This window comes from Balaenoptera ricei, chromosome 4 (assembly GCF_028023285.1).
Source record: "Balaenoptera ricei isolate mBalRic1 chromosome 4, mBalRic1.hap2, whole genome shotgun sequence".
Classification (NCBI taxonomy): Eukaryota; Metazoa; Chordata; class Mammalia; order Artiodactyla; family Balaenopteridae; genus Balaenoptera; species Balaenoptera ricei.
Genome location: NC_082642.1, coordinates 103,014,438 through 103,040,295, shown reverse-complemented (window position 1 = coordinate 103,040,295; position 25,858 = coordinate 103,014,438). Strand labels below are relative to the sequence as shown.

Sequence of the window (25,858 nt, the reverse complement as noted above, 5' to 3'; positions counted from 1 at the left end):
TTTGGACTTCTAGCCTCCAGAACTGTGAGACGATAAATACCTATTGTTTTAAGCCCCCAGTTTGTAGTACTTTCTTATAGCAGCTCCAGGAAACTAATACACCACCACAGGATAGAACTGGAATTTCCTGGGTCCTGTGAGAGAGCCACCTGCCAGCATCCCAAACAGGAAGCACGACGGACCCTGTGGGTTGTCCTCACTCAGACATTGCCCCACCCCTCCCCCATCTCCATCACCTTGCAGCCCCTGGAGGTCAGGGCACACAGCTGACTGCCTGCTTTCCAGACTTTTGCCTCCCTCTTCTCCCAACAATCCAGCGGGACCAAAAGTGTCACTCTTTCCTAGCTTCCTTTTCCTACCTGACTCAGATCACCCTTTTCTCAAACACTATGATCAAATCCACCAGGCCTTACCTCTTGGTACGTTGAAGAAAACAAAAGAAAGAGAGAAAGAAATTTAGAAATTACTTTTCTCTCCAAAAATTATCTGGCTTTTTAGTCTCTTGCTTTGTGGCAGACTCAAATATCCCATGTGAGATGCCAGAAGCTGGCTATTGACCATCTCATTGTCTTTACAATTCCAAGTCTCACATGCATCGAAGGCTCATCACGTGTAGCTGTGATGCAAAAAGCTCAGACTCAAATGGTATTCGAGAACGGAGTGGTCAGTCACAGAGTTATTGCTCGATTACTTACCTTTTTGCAGACAACGTGTAACATGCTCTCTACTCTCCTTGAGAAATGAAGAAAAAAGAAATCCTTAGCTGTACCATGGGGTCTTGGGGAATCAGGGTCAATACTTCTCCTTATAAATAGATCTTTTATCTGACTCATTTGGTAGCTTCAACATGCAATCTTACTGTGTGTTAATGGTCATAACGGTTTTAGTACTTACTGTCTGGCCATGTTCCTCCCAGGAACTCTGGAGTGGACATTACCGGTGGCCTACAGCACTCATTGTCCTTTCTTCCTTTCCGACAGACTATGATAATGTTTAGGTATCCACTCCTTCTTGACACAGTCCATGTCCTCAATGGGCTGATAGGTCAAAGGGTTATTACATAACTTTTTCTTGTGATTGGTTCTGAAATGAGCATGTGATCCAAATTAGACTGATCAACGAGCTTCTGCTAGAGATTTCCAGGGAAAAACGTTCCTTGTCCCTAGGGGATGCTTCAGGAAGCAAGTCTCCTTCACACTGGAAGTGGAAGAAAAAAGCATGTATCCCTGATTGTAGCTGGCAGCTGTTTTGCAGTTATGAGGACAACTGTCCTTAGGATGAAGCCTGTGTTCAACAGAGCTCAGAGATGAAACGCATCTGAGTCCATGAACTAATGCCCACTTATCCGAGTCAATGACTTTCTATATGGTTTAAACTACTTTGACAGACTTGCAGTTGAGAGTATCCTAAAAGATTCAAACTTTAGAGGACATTTTAGAGTACGTACAATATGGGGGGAAAAGCCACAGATCAGTGTAGCTTTTTTAGTCATTGATGCATAAATTTATTCTGCTTGGATGTTCTTGGAACCATGGAAAATTTGTTCCTTATATTTCTATTTCTAGTTACTTCACCTTTCTGTAGCATATCTTGATAGACTCATCTGCTCACACTAAGAACTTAACATTCAATGTATGAGTTCAAAGAATGGCTGTTCCATGGTGTACTCCCAAGAAGGCTTTTTAGCTTTAACATTATCAATAATGTATAGGTGCGAGAACAGAAATACCCAAAAGGAAAAGACTTGCTTAAGCCCACAAATTTCCATAATCTAGGTAATTGTCACCAACACAAATCAGTGTAGAACAATTCCACAAACATACAAAAGGCTGAGATTTTCTCTGATATGCTGGACCCAGAGTCTTAACTCTGTCAATACATTTCTACTTTAATAATATATGAAGATTCTTACACCATCAAAAGGAGAGATCTGTAGGGAGACATTAAGATGTTAGTTTCAAGAGATTCTCATCTTTTAGAACTTTTTTCTTTTCTTTTCTTTTCTTTTTTGCCAGGGATTGGGGGCTGCACCACATAGCATGCAGGATCTTAGTTCCCCAACCAGGGATCTAACCCGTGCCCTCTGCAGCGGAAGTGTGGAGTCTTAACCACTGGACCTCCCGCCAGGGAAGTCCTAGAACTCTTAATGAAGCCAGGTGTAGTGGGAAATGCTTGTAGTAAAGTTAGATAAATAAGCATTTCCCATGGGAGGGATACACAAACCACATTTCTTCGTAAATAACCCCTGAAATGAAGATTTTTTTCACTTGAATGTTCTCAATTTTTAACTCATTTAAATCATTAGCCTATAAGAGAGCTGGAAAAGGAAAGGAAGGTTGAAATATAAGCAATTAGCTTCTCTTTGGTAGTTTTAAGAAGTTTAATTTAGGAAAGAGTTTTCTGGAATGAAATCTGGGTTATCTTTAAGTTTATCTTTGCCATCTCTCCTTAGTACGTTTATTATTACTCTATTAATACCACATTAAAACTTAATACTTGATTGTCTTATTAAATAGTCTTTTAAATAAAGCCTCAAAACTAAGCCAGGCAGGTAAAACTGTCAACATGGTATTTGCTGACATTATCCAATTATTCAAAGGGATAAACCTGGCACATTAGGAATAAGTTTACTCACATACTCTTTATTCAAGTCCAGAAAGTGTCATTTTCTGAGGCATTTGGGTAAATTTAAACGCCTGCGCCATTTTTCCTTCCTTTGCCTAAGCATTGTGGAATCTTGGCAGCTAAAACAAGAATTAGACGCTACATTTTCTCTCAAATTGTGAGAGTCAGAGCACAAGAAAGCGTGATAAAAGTAGAACAAAGGGGAACTCCTTACAGCCCAACAGTAATGCTGTAAGTTTGCTCCATTGCCAGGGAAGGAATGCAGGAACTCTGCCATCCACAGTCTTTTGGCAGTTCTGAGCAGGGAGGTGTGGTCACGTCATGTGGTGAGGAGGTGGGAGTGGGGGCAGGGAGTGAAGATTAGAGGAACCAGAACCCTCACCCTCTGGGAGAGACAGCCTATCATTGGGAGCAAGGCAGGTTACATATCTGCAATTTCTAATTGTAGGCCTGATTCCAGCCAGAACTTGCTGGGTGGTTTGGAATCACCCTTGTAACTATTACAAGTCCATTCACCAAGAATAACAAGTTGTTCATTATGGCCCTTTGAGGTTTCTGTTTAAAACTGGGAGGTTTGGGATAAGTAATGCTAACATAAATGTTGAAGCACTCGCAATCCTGGATAAATAGATAACTAACTTATTTACCTAAGCTAATGCTAAGTGAATGTAAAGCAACACAATCACCTTTACCTTATCAACATGGGTGGGAAAAAAAAACTAATCTGAAGATTTCCAAGGAATAAAAGTAGTAAATGTAAGGTAGTACAATGATTTAATTTAATTAATTTAATTAATTTGATGCTTGGCCCATACAGTGTACTTCCTTTGCTTTCTTTCACTGGATTTATTTATTCTGAAAGCAGATATTGAGGACCTCTGTACAATGGACTGATCTGTGCTCTGCGTGAGCAAATCTGAATGAGTTATTGATTATAATCCTCCATACTCTTAAAAGGAGTAGTGCATAACACATGCTAAGTACTTAGTACTTTTTGAATGTTGAATGAATAATCCATAGCAAAAGATAAACCAGAAATCACTTCACCTACAATATTTTAATGATATTTTACAGAATATTTTCTTATTTACTTAAAGTTAACATTAAAATTCATTCTGTATATATCTGTTTGATGGCAAGGTGAAGACATTTGACTGTTAAAATTTGGTCAAGAAGGCACTAAATGGGTAATCAATGTACAAATAAAGAGTAATATATTTTGTGATTTCAAAGTATATCACAAACAATTTTCTTGAGCATGATTCTGCTAAATGAGAATGAGCTACTCTGTTTGGAGTGAACTGAAGGTTGACCTAAGGATCCTGTTAGAGCTCTAGTGAGACACTGTATAAGAAAGTGCTTGGTAAAGTGCTATGAAACTTTTCATAGAGCACAGGGTCATCAGAATGGAAGCTGAAGTCAGACAGGCTGGAAACTGTCAGATAGTCCCAGGTCTGCTGCTGGCTGGCTGTACACCCTGGGGCAAGTTATTTTACCCCTGAAGCCTTAGTTTTCTCATACATAAAATGCAAAAGAGTACTATCTACCTTATGCATTTTTAGTGACTACAAATTGAGCTAGTACACAGAAACATTTTAGCCCAGTGGCAGTTCATAGCAAGAACTTAGCATTAGCAAAATTATCATCTTCTTTTTCTTCATCATCATCATCACCAGAGCGCTTACTGCTCATCCTACAAAATGTCAAGATCGCCAAAAAAAAAAAAAAGGAAAGATAAAACAAAAGTAAGCAAAAGTGCTGCTAAATCACATTCTTAGAGTCTCTCGCCTAGAACAATCTGCAAATTGGTCTCTCCAGGCTTGTCCTCCTCAGATAGATGTTCCCAGCTTTCAAAGTGACCTTATGGACAGAAACCTGACCATATCACTCCTCTAATCTCTTACACAGTTGCCTGTTATCCACTGGGCAGAGTCTAGGTTTTTAGGGAGGGTCTTTCAGAACTGAGCCCCTGCCTGCCCCTTCACCCTCAGCTCTGACTAGGTAGACCAGATTTGATCAGGTAAATCAGCTACCTCCTGGCCAAATCCTACTGGGTTATGACTCAGTTAAGAAAACACCAAAAAAATGAGCAACTCAGCTTAGACTCTGTTAATTCTTGGGAAGCTACGTGCTTACCCATTTGTCAAATTGCTTTATAAATACACTATAATGTGAGCTCTTTTTTTTTTTTTTTCTACAAATGACCCAATTTTGTTCCTTTTTATGGCTGAGTAATATTCCATTGTATATATATACCACATCTTTTTTATCCATTCATCTGTCGATGGACACTTAGGTTGCTTCCATGTCCTGGCTATTGTAAATAGAGCTGCAGTGAACATTGTGGTACATGACTTTTTTTGAATTATGGTTTCCTCAGGGTATATGCCCAGTAGTGGGATTGCTGGGTCATATGGTAGCTCTATTTTTATTTAAGGAACCTCCATACTGTTCTCCACAATGGCTCTGTCAATTTACATTCCCACCAACAGTGTAAGAGGGTTACCTTTTCTCCACACCCTCTCCACCATTTATTCTTTGTAGATTTTTAGATGATGGCCATTCTGACCGGTGTGAGGTGATACCTCATTGTAGTTTTGATTTGCATTTCTCTAAAAAGTAGTGATGTTGAGCATCTTTTCATGTGCCTCTTGGCATTTGTATGTCCTCTTTGGAGAAATGTCTATTAAGTCTTCCACCCATTTTTTGACTGGGTTGTTTGTTTTTCGATATTGAGCTGTTTGTGTATTTTGGAGATTAATCTTTTGTGTGTTGCTTCATTTGCAAATATTTTCTCCCATTCTGAGGGTTGTCTTTTCGTCTTGTTTACGGTTTCCTTTGCTGTGCAGAAGCTTTTAAGTTTCATTAGGTCCCATTTGTTTATTTTTGTTTTTATTTTCATTACTCTAGGAGGTGGATCAGAAAACATCTTGCTGTAATTTATGTCAAAGAGCGTTCTGCCTATGTTTTCCGCTAAGAGTTTTATAGTGTCCAGTCTTAAATTTAGGTCTTTAATCCATTTTGAGTTTATTTTTGTGTATGGTGTTAGGGAGTGTTCTAATTTCATTCTTTTACATGTAGCTGTCCAGGTTTCCCAGCACCACTTATTGAAGAGGATGTCTTCTCTCCATTGTATATCCTTGCCTCCTTTGTCATAGATTAGGTGACCATAGGTATGTGGGTTTATCTTTGGGCTTTCTATCCTGTTCCATTGATCTATATTTCTGATTTTATGCCAGTACCATACTGTCTTGATTACTGTAGCTTTGTAGTATAGTTTGAACTTGGGGAGCTTGATTCCTCCAGCTCCATTTTTCTTTCTCAAGATTGCTCTGGCTATTCAGGGTCTTTTGTGTTTCCATACAAAGCGTAAAATTTTTGGTTCTAATTCTGTGAAGAATGCCATTGGTAATTTGATAGGGATTGCACTGAATCTGTAGGCTTTCGGTAGTATAGTCATTCTTCCAATCCAAAAACATGACATATCTCTCCATCTGTTTGTGTCATCTTTGATTTCTTTCATCAGTGTCTTATAGTTTACTGCGTACAGGTCTTTTGCCTCCTTAGGTAGGTTTATTCCTAGGTATTTTATTCTTTTTGTTGCAATGGTAAATGGGAGTGTTTCCTTAATTTCTCTTTCTGATCTTTGTTGTTAGTGTATAGGAATGCAAGAGATTTCTGTGTATTAATTTTGTATCCTGCAGCTTTACCAAATTCACTGATTAGCTCTAGTAGTTGTCTGGTGGCGTCTTTAGGATTTTCTATGTATAGTATCATGTCATCTGCAAACAGAGACAGTTTTACTTCTTTTTTTCCAATTTGTATTCCTTTTATTTCTTTTTCTTCTCTGATTGCCGTGGCTAGGACTTCCAAAACTATGCTGAATAATAGTGGCGAGAGTGGACATCCTTGTCTTGTCCCTGATCTTAGAGGAAATGCTTTCAGTGAGCTCTTTATGGGTAGGGTCCCAGGGCTTACCATAGTACTCGGTATATTTTAGGCACTCCATAACTATTTCCAAATGAATGGCTGAATGAATAAATGAATACACCTCAGATAACCAGATGCAAAGTATAGATTTGTAGAGTTGCTGGAGCCAGAATAAGTACCTTATAAGGGACCAAAAAGTAACATTCTTTTCCCAATCAAGTTTGAAAATAATGAAAAGATAGGCATGGAAGTCTGGCAGAAGGAGATTAAAATGTCATCCTCATTACTGATAAAGATAATAAAGAAGGGCATGGCTTAGGTGCATGACAACAGCGGGCTTCCTAAAAGACTTACCCACCAGCCACAGCACAGCTTCCACTAGAAGACGTGCCTCTGCACAACTTAGAGGGAGAAGGAGCAGACCAAAATGTGTACTTCCTGAGGTCCACTCGCTCCCAACTATGCAGCGCCAGTTTATTTCTTAAATGCACTAATGAAAGAGATGCTTCTTCTCTGGGACAAAGTGAGTCAAATAGGGGAGAGAGACCAAGAAGGTTGCAGCAACTGATGTCAGTTGGACTTGCAAACAGGAGCCAAGGGAAGTTGCTGTGCTCCCATCCCCATTATCCTTATGTGCACTGATTGATTTAGATGCTGGTGATATTTCCCACAAGTGACAGGAAAAGTGGATTACAAAAATACCCCCAAATTATATATCAGTCAGTAGATTATCTTTTGACTTCCCCTCTCTAATTCCCCCTTTTCAGTTGATCTATGAACACAGATTGAATGATGTACTTAAAGTTCTTATCAAGATTTTTAAATTGTTTTTGTTTCTAAAAGATTATACCTCCTCTTTTACTCAGTTAATTCAATGAAACCTAACAAATATTTATTGAGACCCTGACAAGTGCCAAACACAGTAGAATATAAAGATGAGTGTATCATAGTGATCTTCTGGTGCTTACAATCTAGTCAGCATCTACTGGATCTTTTCTCTTAGACAGAGAAAAGGAAACTCAGTCACTTATGAAATCAAAATGAACAGAGAAAAATATTCCTTTTTTTTTTTTTCTAATTTCCAAATGTTCTGAGTAGTTAAGTGACTGTTTACCCAGAATTTAAGACATTTCTCTTCTATCATCAGCATTAGAGTCAAGATACTAGTGATAAAGTTCACAGTAACCTCTGGAGAGTCATTTATCTTCTCACATCTCATGCACATTGCCCCATTGCAGAGGCCTGCAATTGGTAAAGAGAGGAACTGGGTGAAAAGGTTTGGACAGATTGTTCAAATCCATCATCACCACTGGAAAACAACTCAAACTAGGGGATGAATGATTTCACCTCCCTGCACGAAGGCATCAAAGTTACTCCTGTCCTCTCTTATCTTCCTGGATCTTCCATTGTTCTTTTGTTTTAAAAAATGTTGATATCTTATATTTCTAAGAATTTTATTTGTTTTTTTATTTAACTAGATTCTAGAAGACTACCCACATTATTTTACTAGATCTTAAACTCACAATAGTTTTTTAAAAATTCTGTTTTGTTTTTATCTCATTTTGTCTTATATCTTATCACCAACTGGCAGAACTAGTCAAAAGAAACAGGGATTATAAATGACTCTAATTCCTAAGAGATAGAGTCAGGGTCTACTCTCAACTTCAACTGTTTAGCCAAACCATATGAAGAAATGTGTAATTTGGAGCAGGCCTCCATGGTCTCAGGATTGTTCCTTATTGCCAGAAGAGCAGCTTCTTTTCTTTCGCCCACTTCCATATCTCTATTAGATTAATAGCAGGAGCACAAAGTAATTTGTAAAGGAAATTGCCATTTTCACTTTGGAATAGCTTGGCAGCATATACTGCATGAGGACAAGCAGGAAAACCAGGGCTGGTATTTCTGCTTGGAAAAAAAGAGAATGACATAGTTAAAGCAATCAAAAATTCTTTACTTGAGATGCATTTATGAAATAGCATATGGATTCATAGCAGTGATTAAAAATAAATAAATAAATAACTATATATATATAACTTTGGGGGCACATATAAATCTTTTGTTTCTAAACATCATGAATAAGGAAAATAGCAAAAAGAGGCAACACATCCCAGAGTATAAGAATATCATTGTCAAAAAAAAAAAAAAAAAAGAATATCATTGTCTACATGAAGGGCTATAGGATCTTGGGCAACTAATTATACTTCTATGCCTTTTTTCTAGCTTTGTAGAGAAAAAAGGAAAAGAAAGTCATCATGACATGGTTTTTTTAATCTCTATGCCTGTTCAGATAGGATAAATAAAAGGAAACGGTAGACAGTAGAATCACAAATCTTGTAGGCACTTCTCCAAATCATTTTGTATATGTATTTTTAAAAATTTTAATGTATTATTAAATAATGACCCAATGGAAGGTATATTAACCATTAAACAGATTTTAAAAGAGGATTTCATGTACTAAAAAAAAAGTCATTATTGGGCTAAAAAAAAGTCAGATAATATTCACTTAATAAAATATACAGTGTTTGTTTTGGGTTTTTTTTGCCCAAAGCATTTTGAAGCCATGAAGGAAAATGGGATATTCCCAGAAATAGTGGCAAGCACATTTCTGGGGTTGATAAGCTAGAAGGGGATCTTTGGCAAAAATTTTCTTAGAGCCGTCAATTTAAATCCATCTGGAGAAGCAATCAGTAATCCTGTAATAAAACCCTGGCTCTATAACATACCACTGTAATGCCCCATGTAATGCTCCATTTTTATAGTATGTTTATCCTGTAATTAATATAACCCAATACCTAGTATCGTTCAAAGATAAATTTGAATAAATGCTGATTATTTTATATGAGATATGAGAATATGCAGATAAGGATATCTAGCTATATCTATCCATCTATCTAGCCAGATATATAGATAATATAGATGATGTAAATATAGATACAAATGTAGACATGAATGTAGGTATAGATGTACCCCAGGTTAAAAACATAGTTAAGTTCAAGTTGGGGAAAGATAAATTCATAAAGACTAATTCACCAGTAAGATGTTGCATTACCTACCAACATTCATATTAGGTTGGAAGGCCCAGAGTTAATTATTAGGGCATCTCATAGATAGCATGAACAGGCTGTGTCAGGGAGAGTTATTCCCTCCAATTCTGGGATGGACAGAAATAGAGAAGATCTGTGGTGCTGTTTTCCATGATGTTGGCTCAGGAGTTTGCCTTTGACTGCAGTCTTAGCTGTGAGCTCTGCCCAGGTGGACCACATCTCTTGTCTGATCCTTTCCAGAGCAAGGACCCAGAAGTCTTGCTCACGTACACCTTCAACCACTGCCAACAGCTATTACAACTCGCATCACAATTCAGCTCTTTCTACCAACTACACATTAACCTATATGGAATCATCATCTTTCCCAGAATCTTCAACTGTTTCTATTAACGATACTGTTTGCTTGTATTGGTATGGAAATTGCAAACTTAAAATGTTTTTAAGTTTTTATTAAAGAAAAAAACTGAAGAATACCAAAACGTAAAATTATACAAATTATTCAAATATTTTTAAGACCATGCCACCTCACACCCCTACATTCCCAATCCCCAGAGGAAAACAGCATGAATTTCAGTGTTTCTTTTCTTTTTTTTTTTGTTTGCAGTTTTCATATTTATTATTTATGACATGCATTTTATTACTAAAATGTAATAATGTAGATGATCAGCAACTCTGAAAAAATCACATAAGTTCTTCCCAAATAGCCTTTAATTCAGTCTTTCTTTTCTGACACTTAGGCATTTCTTCTGCTTTTAACAAAAGATGACATTATGCATATTGGTTTATAACTTTCTCTTTTCACTTGAAATGTATTCAGGTCAGTTTATTTAGATTTACTCACATGATTCCATTACATAGATATACCATAGTTTACTTAACCATTACCTGACTGATGGTGATTTCGGTTTTTTAATGTTGTGCTATCACAAACAAGGCTGCAGTAAATATCTTGGCACATATAACTTTAAGTACTTTTGCTATCACTTCTTTATAAGATAGATTTTTAGGCGTGACATTGCTGGATCATAGGGTATCCCATGTGAATAATTTTTAATAGATGCTGTCACAATATTGTTGTCAGTTTTGGATTCTCTTGTCCTTTATGCTTCTCCTTTGTAGACTCCAACTCAAAGTCTATGGAAACTTCTTTTGTAATATCATCCTGCCATTTAATTCAGACCTGATATCACCCTGACTACATTTTTAAGATACTATTTAGACCCTAACATGCTTAGACACTGACTTTAGCTTCCTAAGTAATTTTTCTCTACCTGGTTTCTCATTCTACACATTAGAGCCATATTAATCTTCTCAAAAATTATCTTATGTATATCACATCTCTATAATCCCCATTGCCTAAAAAATAGACCTTAACCATGCATTCAGTATCCTTCATAATCATGTTTCAATTTTTCTCATTTTATCCTTATGTCTCCTATTTAAAAATTTGAGAGTGAGGGAGGGATTGGGAGAGAGATCTACCATGAACCACAAACTCTTAGGCACTTTATATGCCTTAAGTATTTTAATAGTCATATCAGTTTCAGAAGAAGGGAAACTGATGGATTGGGAAGGCAATTTACTCCCTACCCCAGAGCTGTAGCATCTAGAGTTGTGGTTTGAAATTTAGTATATCTGACAGCAAAATGCATGTTCTTACTATCACACTCTATTTGAATTCAATTCAGTAAATATTTATTTGACATATACTCCATGTAAAACACTTTGTTATGTGCTAGAGAGCATTAAACATTTAAAAAACATGGAACATAACTGACATTTAATCATGATGCCTGCCTCTCTGGCAACAACTCCTTCCAGGCAGTGAGCTTCCTGCCAGGGGACCTGGTCCCTGGCAATAGCTGACTGAAACAAAGGTAGGCACCTGTTCTGGTGATCTATTGCTACCTAACAAGCCACCCCAAAATGCAGTGGCTTAAAACAATGACAATATTTATGATGTTCACAAATCTGCAATTTAGGTAAGTCTCAGAGGGGACATCTTGTCTCTGCTACACTCAGCATCAGCTAGAGTGTATTGAAGGCCAGGAATGGGAATCATCTGAAAGTTTCCTTACTCCTTAGTCTAGAGGTTGGTGCTAGCTGTCAGCTTGGTCCTCGGTGGAGACTGTCACCTGAAATACCTTCTATGTAGTCTTTCTGGCTTGGGGCCTGGGTTCCAAGCACAAGCATCCCTAAAGGGCCAGGCCAAAGCTGTTTTGCCTGTTAGGACTCAGCCTTGGAAAGTATCACTTAGTATTACTTCCACTGCAGCTATAGGCCCACACAGATCCAAGGGGAGGAAATGTAGACCCCAACTCATGATGAAGGACTATTGACATCACCTTGTAAGAAGGGCGTGTGGGATGGTGCTGCCCTCATTAGAATACAATCTGCCACATCACCCATGGAGGTGCCAGTGACCTGTCATAGGAAAATAATCCAGGACAATCAAATTCCCTTTCAAGTGAATATAATTTACGAATAATTTAGAGACTAAAATAGCTGCTGGAGATTCATCTGGAAGGACATAACAGAGAAAGAGGAGGAGGACATGATGGGGCATGCATTCACTGACATTATGGAGCAGTAGACACTAGGAGTAAAAACCCAAGTCTTATTCACTTTCATGTGTATCCTCAACAGAGTACAGTACAAGCACATAGTAGGGGCTCATGTGTGTCACATGAAGACATACATGAATGACTGGAAAGAGGGGACACAAAAGAAGGGATAAGTTTGGAGAGGAAAGATGAGATTCTATTAGAAATATGTTGAGTTTAAGGTTCCAGCTGTAGCTCCTCACTGAGATATCTAACAAGCAGTTAAGAAGGTGGGTCTGTGGTTCAACAGAGAGAGCAAGAGTTAGGAAGAGGGCTTAGGAAGCCATGGCCAAGGTCAAACTTTGGCTGAATGAGACTGTCAAGGAGGAGCATGTAGAGGAAGACAGATGAGTAAAGCTCAAGCAAAATAATGAGTGATTAATGTGATAGGCTTTAAATCTGTCAGATTTAATGTCTGTAATACCTGCTTCACCACTTTCGATGTATTTTCTTAGGTTTGGCTACTTAATCTCTCTGTTCCTCAGGATCTTTTTTTAAAATTAATTAATTAATTTATTTATTTATTTTTGGCTGCATTGGGTCTTGGTTGCTGCAGGCGGGCTTTCTCTAGTTGCGGTGAGCAGGGGCTACTCTTCGTCGCTGTGCGCGGGCTTCTCATTGCGGTGGCTTCTCTTGTTGTGGAGCTCAGGCTCTAGGCGCGTGGGTGCGTGGGCTTCAGTAGTTGTGGCGTGTGGACTCTAGAGCGCAGGCTCAGTAGTTGTGGTGCACTGGCTTAGTTGCTCCGCGGCATGTGGGATCTTCCCAGATCAGGGCTTAAACCCGTGTGCCCTGCACTGGCAGGCGGATTCTTTTTTTTTTTTTTCCCCACGCTCTGTGCCCTCCTGGTGCAAGGCGTAGGGCTGAGCACAAAGCGGGTGTTTTAACCACCATTCACTATGTGTACTATTTATTTACTATTTATTTTATTTTTGGATGTGCTGGGTCTTCGTTGCTGCATGCGGGCTTTCTCTAGTTGCAGTGAGCGGGGGCTACTCTTAGTTGCAGTGCGCGGGCTTCTCATTGCAGTGGCTTCTCTTGTTGCGGAGCACGGGCTCTAGGCGCGTGGGCTTCAGTAGTTGTGGCGCACAGGCTCAGTAGTTGTGGCGCACGGGCTTAGTTGCTCCGCGGCATGTGGGATCTTCCCGGACCAGGGATCGAACCCATGTCCCCTGCATTGGCAGGCGGATTCTTAACCACTATGCCACCAGGGAAGCCCCTCCTCAGCATCTTATTGAAGCATTGTTATAAATAATACAAACTACTCACAGGACTGTGGATTACCTGGTATAATGCCTGCAAAGAGCTTAGAACAGAGCCTGGCACATAGTCAGCAATCAATGTATATTAATTACCATAACTCTTCTCAGTTTTTTTTTTTTTTTCATCTAAAGTTCAGGAATAAGCAGAGGAAGAGCCAGAGAATCACACTGGGCATGAAGGCTTTATGAAACCTTGTGTAATAGTCCTAATGAATAGCTGTGGTTACATTTATTACTGAGTTGCCAAGCATCGAAGAGTTGCTGACTGTTAATAACTAAGAGGGGGTGACAGGGTGAGTCATATTCTCTAGACCAATATTTCATAAAGTCTGTGCTTTTGAGCATGCTGTAGTAATATATGTTGCATCAAGAAAAAAAAGTATGTTCTATACTCAAATAAATTGGAGAAATGCTGAGTTAAAATTAAATAGACTTTTCTTAAATGTATATGCCAATACGAGTTATGGCTGGCTAAGAAGGAGATAAAGAGAGCAACATTTCCCCAACTCTTAGGTTTTTATAGGGATCATTCTGCTAAACCAATGTGTAGAACACAACTTCTCAAAGTTGGTCAAGGAAAAATCTCTTGGGAAACTTCTTAAAAATACATATTAGTGGATCCACCTCCATAGATTCTGATTAGAAATTCTGGTGTAGGGTTAAGGAATCTGTATTTTTTTAAAAAACTCCCAGATGTCGCCTTGCCTCCAAGCAGCTCCGAAGAGTAACTGACCCCTCCCACAACCCCCTTCTCTCTTTCCAACCTATTCTGCGAAAAATGGCTCCCACAAAGAGGGGTAGCAAAAAAAGGGGGGGGGGTAATTCTGCCACCAAGGAGATGACTAGAAAATAGAAGATCAACATCCATAAACACTTCCATTGAGTCGACTTAATGAAGCATGGACCCCAGGCACTCAAGGAAATCTGTAATCTGCTCTTTATAAACAAACAAACCAACAAAAACAAAAAACCTTCTTTGGGAACTCTCAATGTCATTATTTACATTATAAGGACTCTCCAATAATATATCTGAGTAAGTTATCCAGAAAGCATAATGAGAACAAAGATTCATCAAACAAGCATAGCATAACCATTATCTACATACCTGTTATGCTTTCAAACACCTTCAGACAGTCGACTGTCAATGTGGATGAAAGCTAATGATTTGATTATCATAAAATTTAATTAGGCAAAAGTAGTTGTAGGCTCTACGTATAAAGAAATTCAAGGAACTTCCCTGGTGGCGCAGTGGTTAAGAATCCGCCTGCCAATGGAGGGGACACGGGTTCGAGCCCTGATCCGGGTAGATCCCACATGCCGCAGAGCAGCTAAGCCCGTGCGCCACAACTACTAAGCCTGCACTCTAGAACCCTAGAGCCACAACTACTGAAGCCCATGTACCTAGAGCCCGTGCTCCGCAACAAGAGAAGCCACTGCAATGAGAAGCCCACGCACTGCAAAGAAGAGTAGCCCCCGCTTGCCACAACTAGCCCGCGTGCAGCAATGAAGACCCAATGCAGCCAAAAATAAATAAATTAAATAAATAAATTGATTAAAAAGTATGTAAAATAAAATAAAAACAAAGAGAAGTAAATCTAACGAAAAAAAGAAATTCAAATTACCGCCCCATGGAATTACTGGTAATCTGACAGATTTCTAAGAATTCCTAACAGAACTTTGAGGCAGTCAGATTACACTTTTTAAACCTACTTAGAACTCATATCTAACACAATGGGGATATTTGTGCTCTCTGTGTGCCTGTTTAAAATTTAATCTAGGAAAAAGCTCCCTCACTGAGATTTATTTGAAGATCAAAAGAGACCTGAGAATATGCTGATCTAAGAGATATACTGTTAAATCTAATTTAAGAGAGAGTGTCTGAGACCATTTGGAAACAAGACAGTTTTTTCTTGTGAACATCCTAACTCAGAAGAATTTAGCAAAGAGTGAATGGTTATATATATTTCTACTTTTACAGCCCGCTTTAAAACTTTTATGGTAAAAATAAAAGAAGATAAAAGCATAACATCACTTCCAGGCATCTCTTTACCCACTCAGGCAGTTAATCATTCTATATGTCTGACAAGATAGCATTTGGTTGCGGTCACTCTCTGCCTTTTCCAGCACCCTTGGTGCAGAGGGGATGGAGTAAGGATAAATTAGCCTGTGAGAGGCCACCCATGCTGCACTCTTCCAGACTGGAAGAAGATAAAGAGACATGACCATTAAATGCAACACATGGTCCTATGTTAGAGCCTATAAAGAATATTATTGGGACAATTGATTAAACTTGAATGGAGTTTGTGAATTCAGTGTTCGTCAATGATAATTTCCTTATTTTGATCCTTATGTTGTGGTTATCTGGAGAATGTCCTAAACTATTCAGGAGTGATGGGCACCACATTCAAAACTTACCCCCAAATGGTTTCAGAAAGAATGTTTCTGTGTTATTCTTGCAGCTTTTCTGAAGTTATTCTGAAATTGTTTGAAATTATTTTAAAATTAACATTATCTTTAGCATTTAGAAAGACTACATTCATTTTATCGTTTGTGTTAGTTTATCGTTGATTTTCTCAGGTTCTCTAGGTAAACTACCAAATCACCTGAAAATAGTTTTACTTCTTTTAAGTAAATTCCTGTACCCCTTATTGTTTTCTCTTTTTAAATTCTGCTGGTTAATAACTCCAGGACAGTGTTCAATAGTAACAGAGATAGTGGACATTCCTGACATTTTTCCTAATCTTATTAGAAATTCCCCTAATATTATCCCATTAAACACAATTTTGGCTTTAAGAAATATGCATCATTTCCTATTTTCTTGAGCAATTTTTTTTTTAATCAGGAAGCATCTTTCAAGAGGTTTTTTCTTCATCTAGGGAATAATCATGTGATTATTACTCTTACATCTACTAATGTCATGCTCATATTAATAGATTTCCTAATACTGAATCATCCTTGCGTTCCAGAAATGACTCCCACTTGCTCATGGTACATTATCTTAATGTGGTATTGTGTCCTGTTTTTAAATGTTTTTTTTTTCCATAAAAATTTTTTTTTAATCAGTCATCAATTTTATACACATCAGTGTATACATGTCAATCCCAATCGCCCAATTCAGCACACCACCATCCCCACCCCACCGTGGTTTTCCCCCCTTGGTGCCCATACGTTTGTTCTCTATTAAATGTTTAATCTAGTATTTTTGCATTGATATAGGATGATTGCTTGTAAACATATTTTCATGTTAGAATCACATTCCTCTGTACTCTTTTTGGCAGAACAACCTCCATGAAACGGGGCTTGGTGGTAACAGAAATGATGTGGGAGGAGGTGTCAGGGAGAGATGGAGAGACCTGGCATTAGAGTCACACAAGCCTTTGAGAGGTTTCTGGCCCCCTCCTCTTACTGACTGAGTGACCTTGGAGAAATTATTCCTGCTCTTCTACCTTCTATTTCCTCATCTGTCCAATAAGAGAACCATGGGTTGTGTGAGGACAAAATGACGTCTATAAAGACTCCAGTACAAACATACATAGATACAGAGAACAGAGTAGTGGTCACCAGAGGAGAAGGGCACGACGGATGAAGGGGGTCAACTGTATGGTGGTGATGGAAACTAGACTTCTAGTGGTGAGCACACTGTAGCGTACACAGAAGTCAGACTATAGTGCTGTACATGAAACTGATATAATGTTATAAACCAATGTTACCTCAATTAAAAAAAAATACCAGTACAATGTCTGGCACAATGTAAGCCCACATAAACATTGGGATATTTTACTATAAAGAATTATTTTTCTTCTGCTGCTTCTCATATTATGAAAATGAAAGTAGTGTTAGGATATATGTAAACAGATACCATAGTTTCCTCAGGAGCCACTTAGTGCCTCAGCTTAAATGGTCCCCAGGATTCTGCTATGATTACGGAGGAGCCCAGAGGAGATTAAGCAGACCGGCTTAGTGAGCCAGCTTTGTATTTTGTCCCTTCTTTTATAGTCACCCCATTCCAGACTAGAGGTTCGACGTAAACAGTAAGTGCCATGTGGGGGACAGGGTGGGGGACTGTGAACTGAATGGAAAAGGAAGATAAAATTTCTTGAACCCCTACTACATGCCAGGGGCTAATTTAGGTCTATTTGTAGTTAATAGGTGAGGAAAGCTGGCAGGTAGCGTCAAGATCTCAAAACCTGAGAGAACCAGCTTGGGGGTAGGGGTGGGTGTCGTTTCTCTATCTAAGAGTTGAGATTAGCTTTTGTTCTTTTCTTCTTACCCTCTCCAAGCAGAGGAGAAGGGAAAGATGCATTATCTCTGAGTTGAGCTCCTGGCTACCTAATCTCTTAGTCAGTGTTCTGAGCCTGGGGAAATCTCTCTGTACGGGGCTATGGTCATGCTTCTAGGGCTCCTGAGTGTGGAGAGGGTAAGGAGAGTGCTAATTTATTGATGCATTGATTCTACATCTCTTTATTAACTCTGAGATGAAAAGGCTGTCTACCACTCTAAGACTGGTAGACAGATAATTGTGGGCGTGCTGGGGAGAAAGAGGTTGGCCTAAAGACACTGGCATTTGTGCTGAACCTAGAAAGTTGAAGCTAAATAGAAAAGCAAAACCTGTGGAAGACAGCATAGTGCAGGTACTAAGAAACAGGCTCCAGACTGACCCAGACCGGGGGCTACATTTTATTTCTTTCTTGTTGTTGACCTTGAACAAGTTCCTTATGTTTTCTGAGCTTTAATTGTATTGTCTGTAAAATGAGGGAAAAGGACCTAATATATATGGGTTCATGGTGAAATTAAAGGAAATGATGCAGGGAAATCACTTAGCCTAGCGCCTGGCATGTGAGTCTTCAAAGATAATGGCTGTTATTATTATCTGGTCTTCAGTAGTGTTCCTCAGTCTTGCCTTTGTCAATAGTCCTTTCCTCAAGTTTCTTTTTTTTTTTTTAAACAGCTTACTGAGATATGATTCCCATAACCATACAATTCATTCATTTAAATTGTAGAATTCTGTATTTTTTAAATGCATTTATAAAGTTGTCCACAATGTATATTAGAACATTTTCATCAACCCCCAGAAGAAACCCCCTGCCCATTAGCAGTCGCTCCCTACCCCTCCTCCACTACTCCCCACAACGAGCTCTAGGCAACCACCAATCTATTTTCCATCTCTATAGACTTGCCTGTTCTGGACATTTCCTATAAATGGAATCATACAGTATGTGATCCTTTGTGACTGGCTTCTTTCACTTAGCATAGTGTTTTCAAGGTTCATCTATGTCAGACCATGTGTCAGTACTTCATTCCTTTATATGGCCAAATAATATTCCATTGTACAGATATACCATTTTATTTTACACATTTTATTTTACACATTTTATTTATCCATTCACCAGTTGAAGGACATCTGAGTTGTTTCTACTTTTTGGCCATTATGAATAGTGATGATATGAACATTTGTATTCAAGTTATGTGTGAACATGTTTTCATTTCTTTTGGGTATATACCTATGAGTGGAATTGCTGGGTCTTATTGCAGCTCTGTGTTTAATCTTTTGAAGAACTGAGAGACTGTTTTCCCAAGTGGCATTTTACATCCCCACAAGCATGTTATCCTTTCCAACATGTGATATTATCTGTCTTTTACATTATAGCCAGTATAGTGGGTGTGAAGTGGTATCAAATTGTGGTATTGAAGTGCTTTTCCCTAATGAATAATGTTCAGCTTCTTTTCATGTGCTTATTGGTCATGTGTATATCTTCATTGGAGAGATATCTATTCAGATTCTATGAGCATTTTGAATTTTAAGTTTTTTTTTATATTCTAGATACAAGTCCCATATCAGATATATGATTTGTAAATATTTTCTCCCATTCTGTGGGTTGTGTTTTTTCTTTCTTGGTATTATTTGTAGCACAAAAGTTTTTTAAGCTTCTTTTCAATGTAACTTATGGAAGTCTATATTTCAGCATTTAGCTCCTACAAAAATATTTCAGTTGGTAGACTTTCAATGGAAGAGTTGGTCTTGTACTTCATTGACAAGAGTGAAGCCCTCAGTATGTAAAAATCCTGTGTTCTTAACTCTTTCCATCACACAGCTCTTGATCTACGTAGGTATCTATCCCCTTCTCCTTTCCTTTATTCATCCTCTTGAAATGAGGAATATATATCCTAGTCAAGGCCAACCCTCCAACTGTAGGATGACCTCGTCCCCTCCATCTTCTCCCAGGAACTTTAATATTTTAATAAAATATTAAAAAAAAAAATCTGCATCCTCCAAATATACATCTCCAGCCATGGCCATGATCTCTACCCTGTCCTTCACTTGGATGATCTACAGATACCCCCAACTCAACATGTCCAAAATTGAATTCCCCTCCTCACGCCATACCTTAGAGTCATCGTGAAAATCAAATGAGGAATATTTGGCATAGTAAGTACCAAACAAATGGGAACCCTAACATGATGGCGGGACCATACCGTCTCCTGAGGCAGCCCTGAGTCTGCAGAGAAAACTGGACATATGAGAGCTGTGGGAGGTCTGAATTAAAGTCAGGAGCTCCATGGGGAGCTCTTAAGAGCAAGGACATTGGTTTCCTTTTCTATAATATGAGATTTTGTAAAACTTAAATGATATAATAAAGACAAAGTACCTAACATGCTGGTAAATAATAAGCATGGGATGAAAAATAGAAAATAAGCACCAACAAACCCCAAGCAGAAACTATGCTGAAAAACTGATTCTTCTCTTTGCCTAAATATTGCCCATTGATTGTTTGCCAGCATCCATTTTTTTAAAAAAATCTCTAATTATTTTATCCAAAAGTGTGCTTTTGTTGTTGGTGGTTGGTGGTGGTTAGTGTTGATGGTGTGAAAGTTTTGTCATCCTAAAGGATAGTCAGTGGTGGAAATATAGGATGACCCGGGATATCTGTTTTTCAATTTCGACAGCAGTTAGTGTTTCCCAGATGTTAGCTCTGCTGACCTTCAGCTTTCAGAGGTCACCTCAGCTTCCAGCTTCCCACTCATGGTATCTCTCTTTTCTTGCTGAGCACAGGCTGGCATGGATCCCAGTTTCTCCTTTGAGATTCAGCAGAAGATCCTGATGGAGAATAATGCCCAGAAAGAGGAGCCCAAGGAGGACAGAGCTGGTGACGGGCAACATGTCGTGAGATCTCCCTTTGTGTGCACTTCATCCTCAGAGGTTTTCAGTAAATATTTATGAGTACCTACTCTTTGTGATGCATATTGGGAATGACCTGGCATTTCCCAGTATAAACCCGGGAGTCCAGCAAACACCCAGAAGATAGGCTGAGGCTGTCAATTCTAGCCTGGAGCTTTGATCATGTGCTTACTTACCCCACTGAACACGTGCTGAGGTTTTGTTTGGACCAGATGCTGAGTGACAGGCAGGCCAAAGCAGCTGATGTGGAGAGGTCTTTTCCAGTGACTCATCAGTCATTGAAAGATCAAGATGCACACAAAAAGGGGTGGGATGGGATGCAGAGAGAAAGGCATGAAGTTGTAGGTGCTCTAGAAGAGCAGCTGATCCTGCTGTCTCCTTGCAGGGTCGGGGATGAGGCTCCAGCTCAGTAGCTCTCCAATTCACAGGGCTCACAGCGCTGGTTGTAATCTTTGTAATGTGTTCCCCAGCATCAACAAAATAAATAGATTCATAAAGTGTGTATTTTCCTCATTATTTTTTAATATGCATCAGATGATCAGGTTACCAGGGGACAGGGAGGGGGTGCTCAGGGATGTGCTGGGGACCTGGTTTAGTTGACCTCACCAGGATTAGCTGGTCATCTCTGCACTGCAAAGTCCTCTTCTAGTAAGGGAGGCTGATTTCAAGCTAGATTTAATTTTTCATTTACTTATTGTGCTACGTTTTAGACACAGGAGTTAAAATAGAAAGCTCCTGGGTTAGTGAAGGTTCTCCAGAGAAACAGAACCAACAAGAGATGTATATGTATATAGAGAAATATATATATATATATATTTATATTTTATATAATAGAGAGACAGAGAGAGAGAGTGCTAGAGATAGAGGTAGAGATAGAGAGATGGAGAGAAAGAGAGAGAGAGAGTGAGAGGGTGGTTTAAGGACTTGTCTTACATAGTGGGGGCTGGCAGGGCTGAAATCTGCAGGGCAGGCCCGAAGACTGGCAATTCAGGCAAGATCTTATGCCGTAGTCTTGAACACAGGTTCCGGGGGACACGCTGGAAAGTGATGTAGTGTTTCTATGTTAAGATCTTGAGAATTCCTTCTTCTTTGGGAAACCTCTATCTTTGCTCTTAAGGTCTCAACTATTGGATGAGGCCCAGTCATGTTATGAAGGGTAATTTGCTTTACTCAAAGTCCACTGATTTAAATGCTAATCATATCTAAAAACACCTTCACAGCAACATCTAGTCTGGTGTTCTACCAAAAAACTGGGCACCATAGCCTGGCTGAGTTGCTATAAAATTAACCATCACAGCCCTCTAACCTGAGGGAGTTTATGTCTTGAGCAGAGAGAGATGATAAAACAGAAAATTTGCAATCCAATAACATGAAGTACTTTAGCTCCTAACCAAGACCGGGGTGGAGTTAGGAAAAGCTTTCTGGAATGTGTGATTCCTGTACTTACTATTGCTGGTTATGAGGAAAGAGGTGAACGAATATGACACTTGTGAATAACTGCAAGTCGTTTATGATGATTGAAATGTCCCCTCCTTGCAGGGAGAGGGCAGAGGAAACAGTGAACTACTAGTTAGGAAAATAACCTGGAGTAACCAGATGACTTACTTTTTTGTTTATTTGTTTAATGCTAAAACAAGGATTCTGGATTTATTTTATCTCACATCTTGGAGAAGTCACTGAAGAATTCTTAAGCGTTGAAGTGATGAAATTAGATTTTCAGTATTCAAGACCAATTTATGTAATTATTCAACAAATAAGTTATGGTGTCTGTCACATATGAAGTACTGGGGGAGGCACTGGGCATATAATGGTAAACAATGTAGAAGTTCCTTGCCCTCACAAAGCTTAGAATTATAGGGGTGGGGGAGGTGAGGGAATGAGGGGAGAAAAAAAGACAAATAAAATAATTACAAATTTTAATTTGTGTTATTGAGAACAGAGTCTTGATTTAGAAGCTTATCATTCCAATGTCTGCTTACTCCTGTCATCCCCGGCCGTCACATCCCTGCCATAAGTGCGAGCTTCAAATACTGAGTAATCCCTCAGCAACTGCCCTATACCTCATTCTGTCCTTTCTTGTACTGAAGGTGGGAGCAGTACAAGGGATTGATATTTCCAATAGGATCAAAGCATTCAACTGTTTACAAAGTCATAGGGAATTTAACATGGATGCTAATAGCCCACGAGAGATAAAACTTTCTTTTGGAGACTAACTACCAGTGAATTATCCATTAGAAGTAATGTTGCCCTCCACCCATATCGATCTTTCAAAATTGCCTGTGTAAGGAATTCCCCACCTGGATCATCACTTCGATTAACTCAGGAGCCAGATAGGATGAAGGACAAAACTAGCTTGTGAGACAGGAAACCAATAAACCACATCAGGGCTTGACTTGATAACATTGCCTATCAACGCTCAACAGACCAGGGGAATGAAGAGCATGTAGGTGACTTCCCTCCACCAGCACTCCAGCTGTTGGGGTCCTCAGACCTTATCAGGGCTTTTTGGAGAGGAACCAGTGGGAGAGCCACAGAAAGTTCTGCAAGCAGGGGTGGGAGAGAGGGAAGGAAATGCACTCTTTAATCATATCCGTATTTGCCTTCTTGACTAGCAAATTCATTTCAATACCTGTAACTTCCCTCTTGTGAGTTCTTGGGTTGATACACCTTCTATAAAGCTTTTAATATTAACATTAAAGGTATAGTGTATCTATCTACCCACATTAAATTTCTGGAGATTCTTATGTAAACCTTATAACACTTATACCTTGGAGATCAGCCTCTTGAGATGAACAATAAGAGAAGGACCTTTTGAATAGAATTTCTTTTTGTTCCCATTTGAGAAACCCAGTAAATGAATTTCGATTACCTTCTTTAGGCATATTTGTAACTCATAGAAATGCCTAGTTCTTGTGAATAGCCAGACATTCAAATGAGTCTAAAAGAACTGTACCAGTCATAAGCATCACTATCTGTATCTCAGAAATAAATGCTTCAAACAACCACTTAGAACTCTTTGAGCACTGATGCTAAATATCTAGTTAGAGATGGGTGGTATGTAATAATGTTTTACTAGCTCTCTTAACAACTCCCCTGAGAGAAATTACCCCCATAATGTGAAATATTTAAGAAGGTCAAGCACAGATGAATGGATAAAGAAGATGTGGCACATATATACAATGGAATATTAGCCGTAAAAAGAAACGAAATTGGGTTATTTGTAGTGAGGTGGATGGACCTAGAGTCTGTCATACAGAGTGAAGTAAGTCAGAAAGAGAAAATCAAATACCGGATGCTAACGCACATATACGGAATCTAAAAAAACAGTACTGATGAACCTAGTGCCAGGGCAGGAATAAAGATGCAGATGTAGAGAACAGACTTGAGGACACAGGGGAGGAAGAGGAAGCTGGGACGAAGTGAGAGAGTAGCATTGATATATATATACTACCAAATGTAAAATGGATGGCTAGTGGGAAGCAGCTGCATAGCACAGGGAGATCAGCTCGGTGCTTTGTGATGACCTAGAGGGGTGGGATAAGGAGGGTGGGAGGGAGGTTCAAGAGGAAGGGGATATAGGGATATATGTATACATATAGCTGATTCACTTTGTTGTACAGCAGAAATTAACACAACATTGTAAAGCAATTATACTCCAATAATGATATTAAAAAGTAAATAAATAAAAAGGTCAAGCAAGTAGCCCTAAGTCCCTGGTGACACAACTGGTTCACTGGAATATTAAGTCACTGAATTTCCAGTTCAACACTTGACCATAATAGTCAAAAGTTACCTGTTTCGTACTTATTTCTGTGAGAACTCAGGATCTGTAACTATGGAGTCATCCAAAGATTAAAAAATGGATGGCAGTCAGGAGTGGGCAGAAATTCAGTATTTTAACTGGGCCCTTAGTGAAAATTCAATTGAGCAGCTTTTTCTTGGACTGATAGCTTTGTTTAACATATTAAGAAACAGAATCTGGACCACTTTATTGGAGTGTTTAAATTCTGTGGCTGGAGCTCATCTTTCTCTTTCATCCTACTCCTATATAATCAGTTTCCACTTCCCACATAGCCACTGGCTCTTCCTGTATTTGTCAGGCAAGGAGGAGCCAGTGCAAGTTTAGAGCAAGGAAATGACATAATTAAAATGGTATTAGACATAAAATCTAAAATTCAAGGCCCCATCCCTTCCCTCCCCCCAAGTCCCCTCCCACCCCCAGCTCCCTCGATCTTATCTCCCAAGCCCCCCTCCATGTACTGTAGGTTCAGGCAGGCTGCATTACTCACCACTTCCCTAACCTGCCTTTACCGCCCAGCTGCTTTGTGCATGTTGTCTCCTCTGCTGGGAGGCTGTTCTTTCAGTATGAAGGCCACACACGTTGTCTTCCCTGATAGACTCACTGGGCAGAGATACTCCTTCTCTGAACTCCTTTGTATCATTTTCTTTAGATTTTGTATTACATGATCACATTAGTTATATGCTAGGCAGTAAATTCCTTATGTATAGACACACAGTAAATGTCTTGTTTTATCTCCACTTCCCACCAATCCAGGCATATTGTGTGGAACAGAGTAGATGCTTAGTAAATCTGCCTCTGTGTTTAACATGCCTCATGATCTGAATCTTGGCCGCTGCTCTGAGTTGTCAGAAGTCTCTAGTGCATTGAAGTCTGTATATATCTGGCACGTCAAACACTTATTCCTGTAAAACATGGCTCCAAAATAAATACATAAATTATAGTATAGTATATTATGTATATTATATTATGGGGGAACTTGAATTCAAGGTATGAGATTACTGGAGGGATGGTGAAAGTCAGATGAAAGAAAAATTAAACAGGATCAACAGAGAAGAGAAACTGAGTTCCCAGCAATATCAAGGATTACCACTGATAGAGCACTGCTTTTTTCTGTGATGAGCAGATAAGCTACAAAGAAAACTCCTTGTTTTAAATCTGCCATGCAGGAAAAGTAGACCAACTCAGGGTCCTCAGATGATTAGAAAAGTAAACCAGATAAACACAGCTGGGATAGGTTAATCTAAAGGGGATACACACACACACACAGACACACACACACACACACACACACACACACAGAGTATCCTTTTCCTGCCTGATTCCAATACAAACTCACAGAAAAAATTGGAGACAGATCAGAAAGAAACATTTTGATGCAGAAATTAATCAGATGTTCCAAATGTATTTAAATTATTCTC

At 39.0% G+C, this 25,858-nt stretch overlaps 1 protein-coding gene across 10 annotated transcripts in view; it reads left to right on the top strand.

Moving 5' to 3' along the window:
• Positions 1-25,858, top strand: part of PHLDB2 (pleckstrin homology like domain family B member 2) — a 229,704-nt gene that overhangs the window by 82,041 nt on the left and 121,805 nt on the right. For 8 of the 10 annotated variants that reach the window (XM_059921180.1, XM_059921173.1, XM_059921181.1 and 5 more), the window contains exon 2: positions 20,513-20,666. The exons of 1 other annotated variant lie outside the window; for it this stretch is intronic. In XM_059921180.1, coding sequence (XP_059777163.1) covers positions 20,519-20,666 — 148 coding nt within the window. In that variant the 5' untranslated portion in view covers positions 20,513-20,518. Of the gene's footprint in view, positions 1-20,512; positions 20,667-25,858 lie in introns of those variants that run through there. One more of the 10 variants, XM_059921175.1, reaches the window with a different exon arrangement.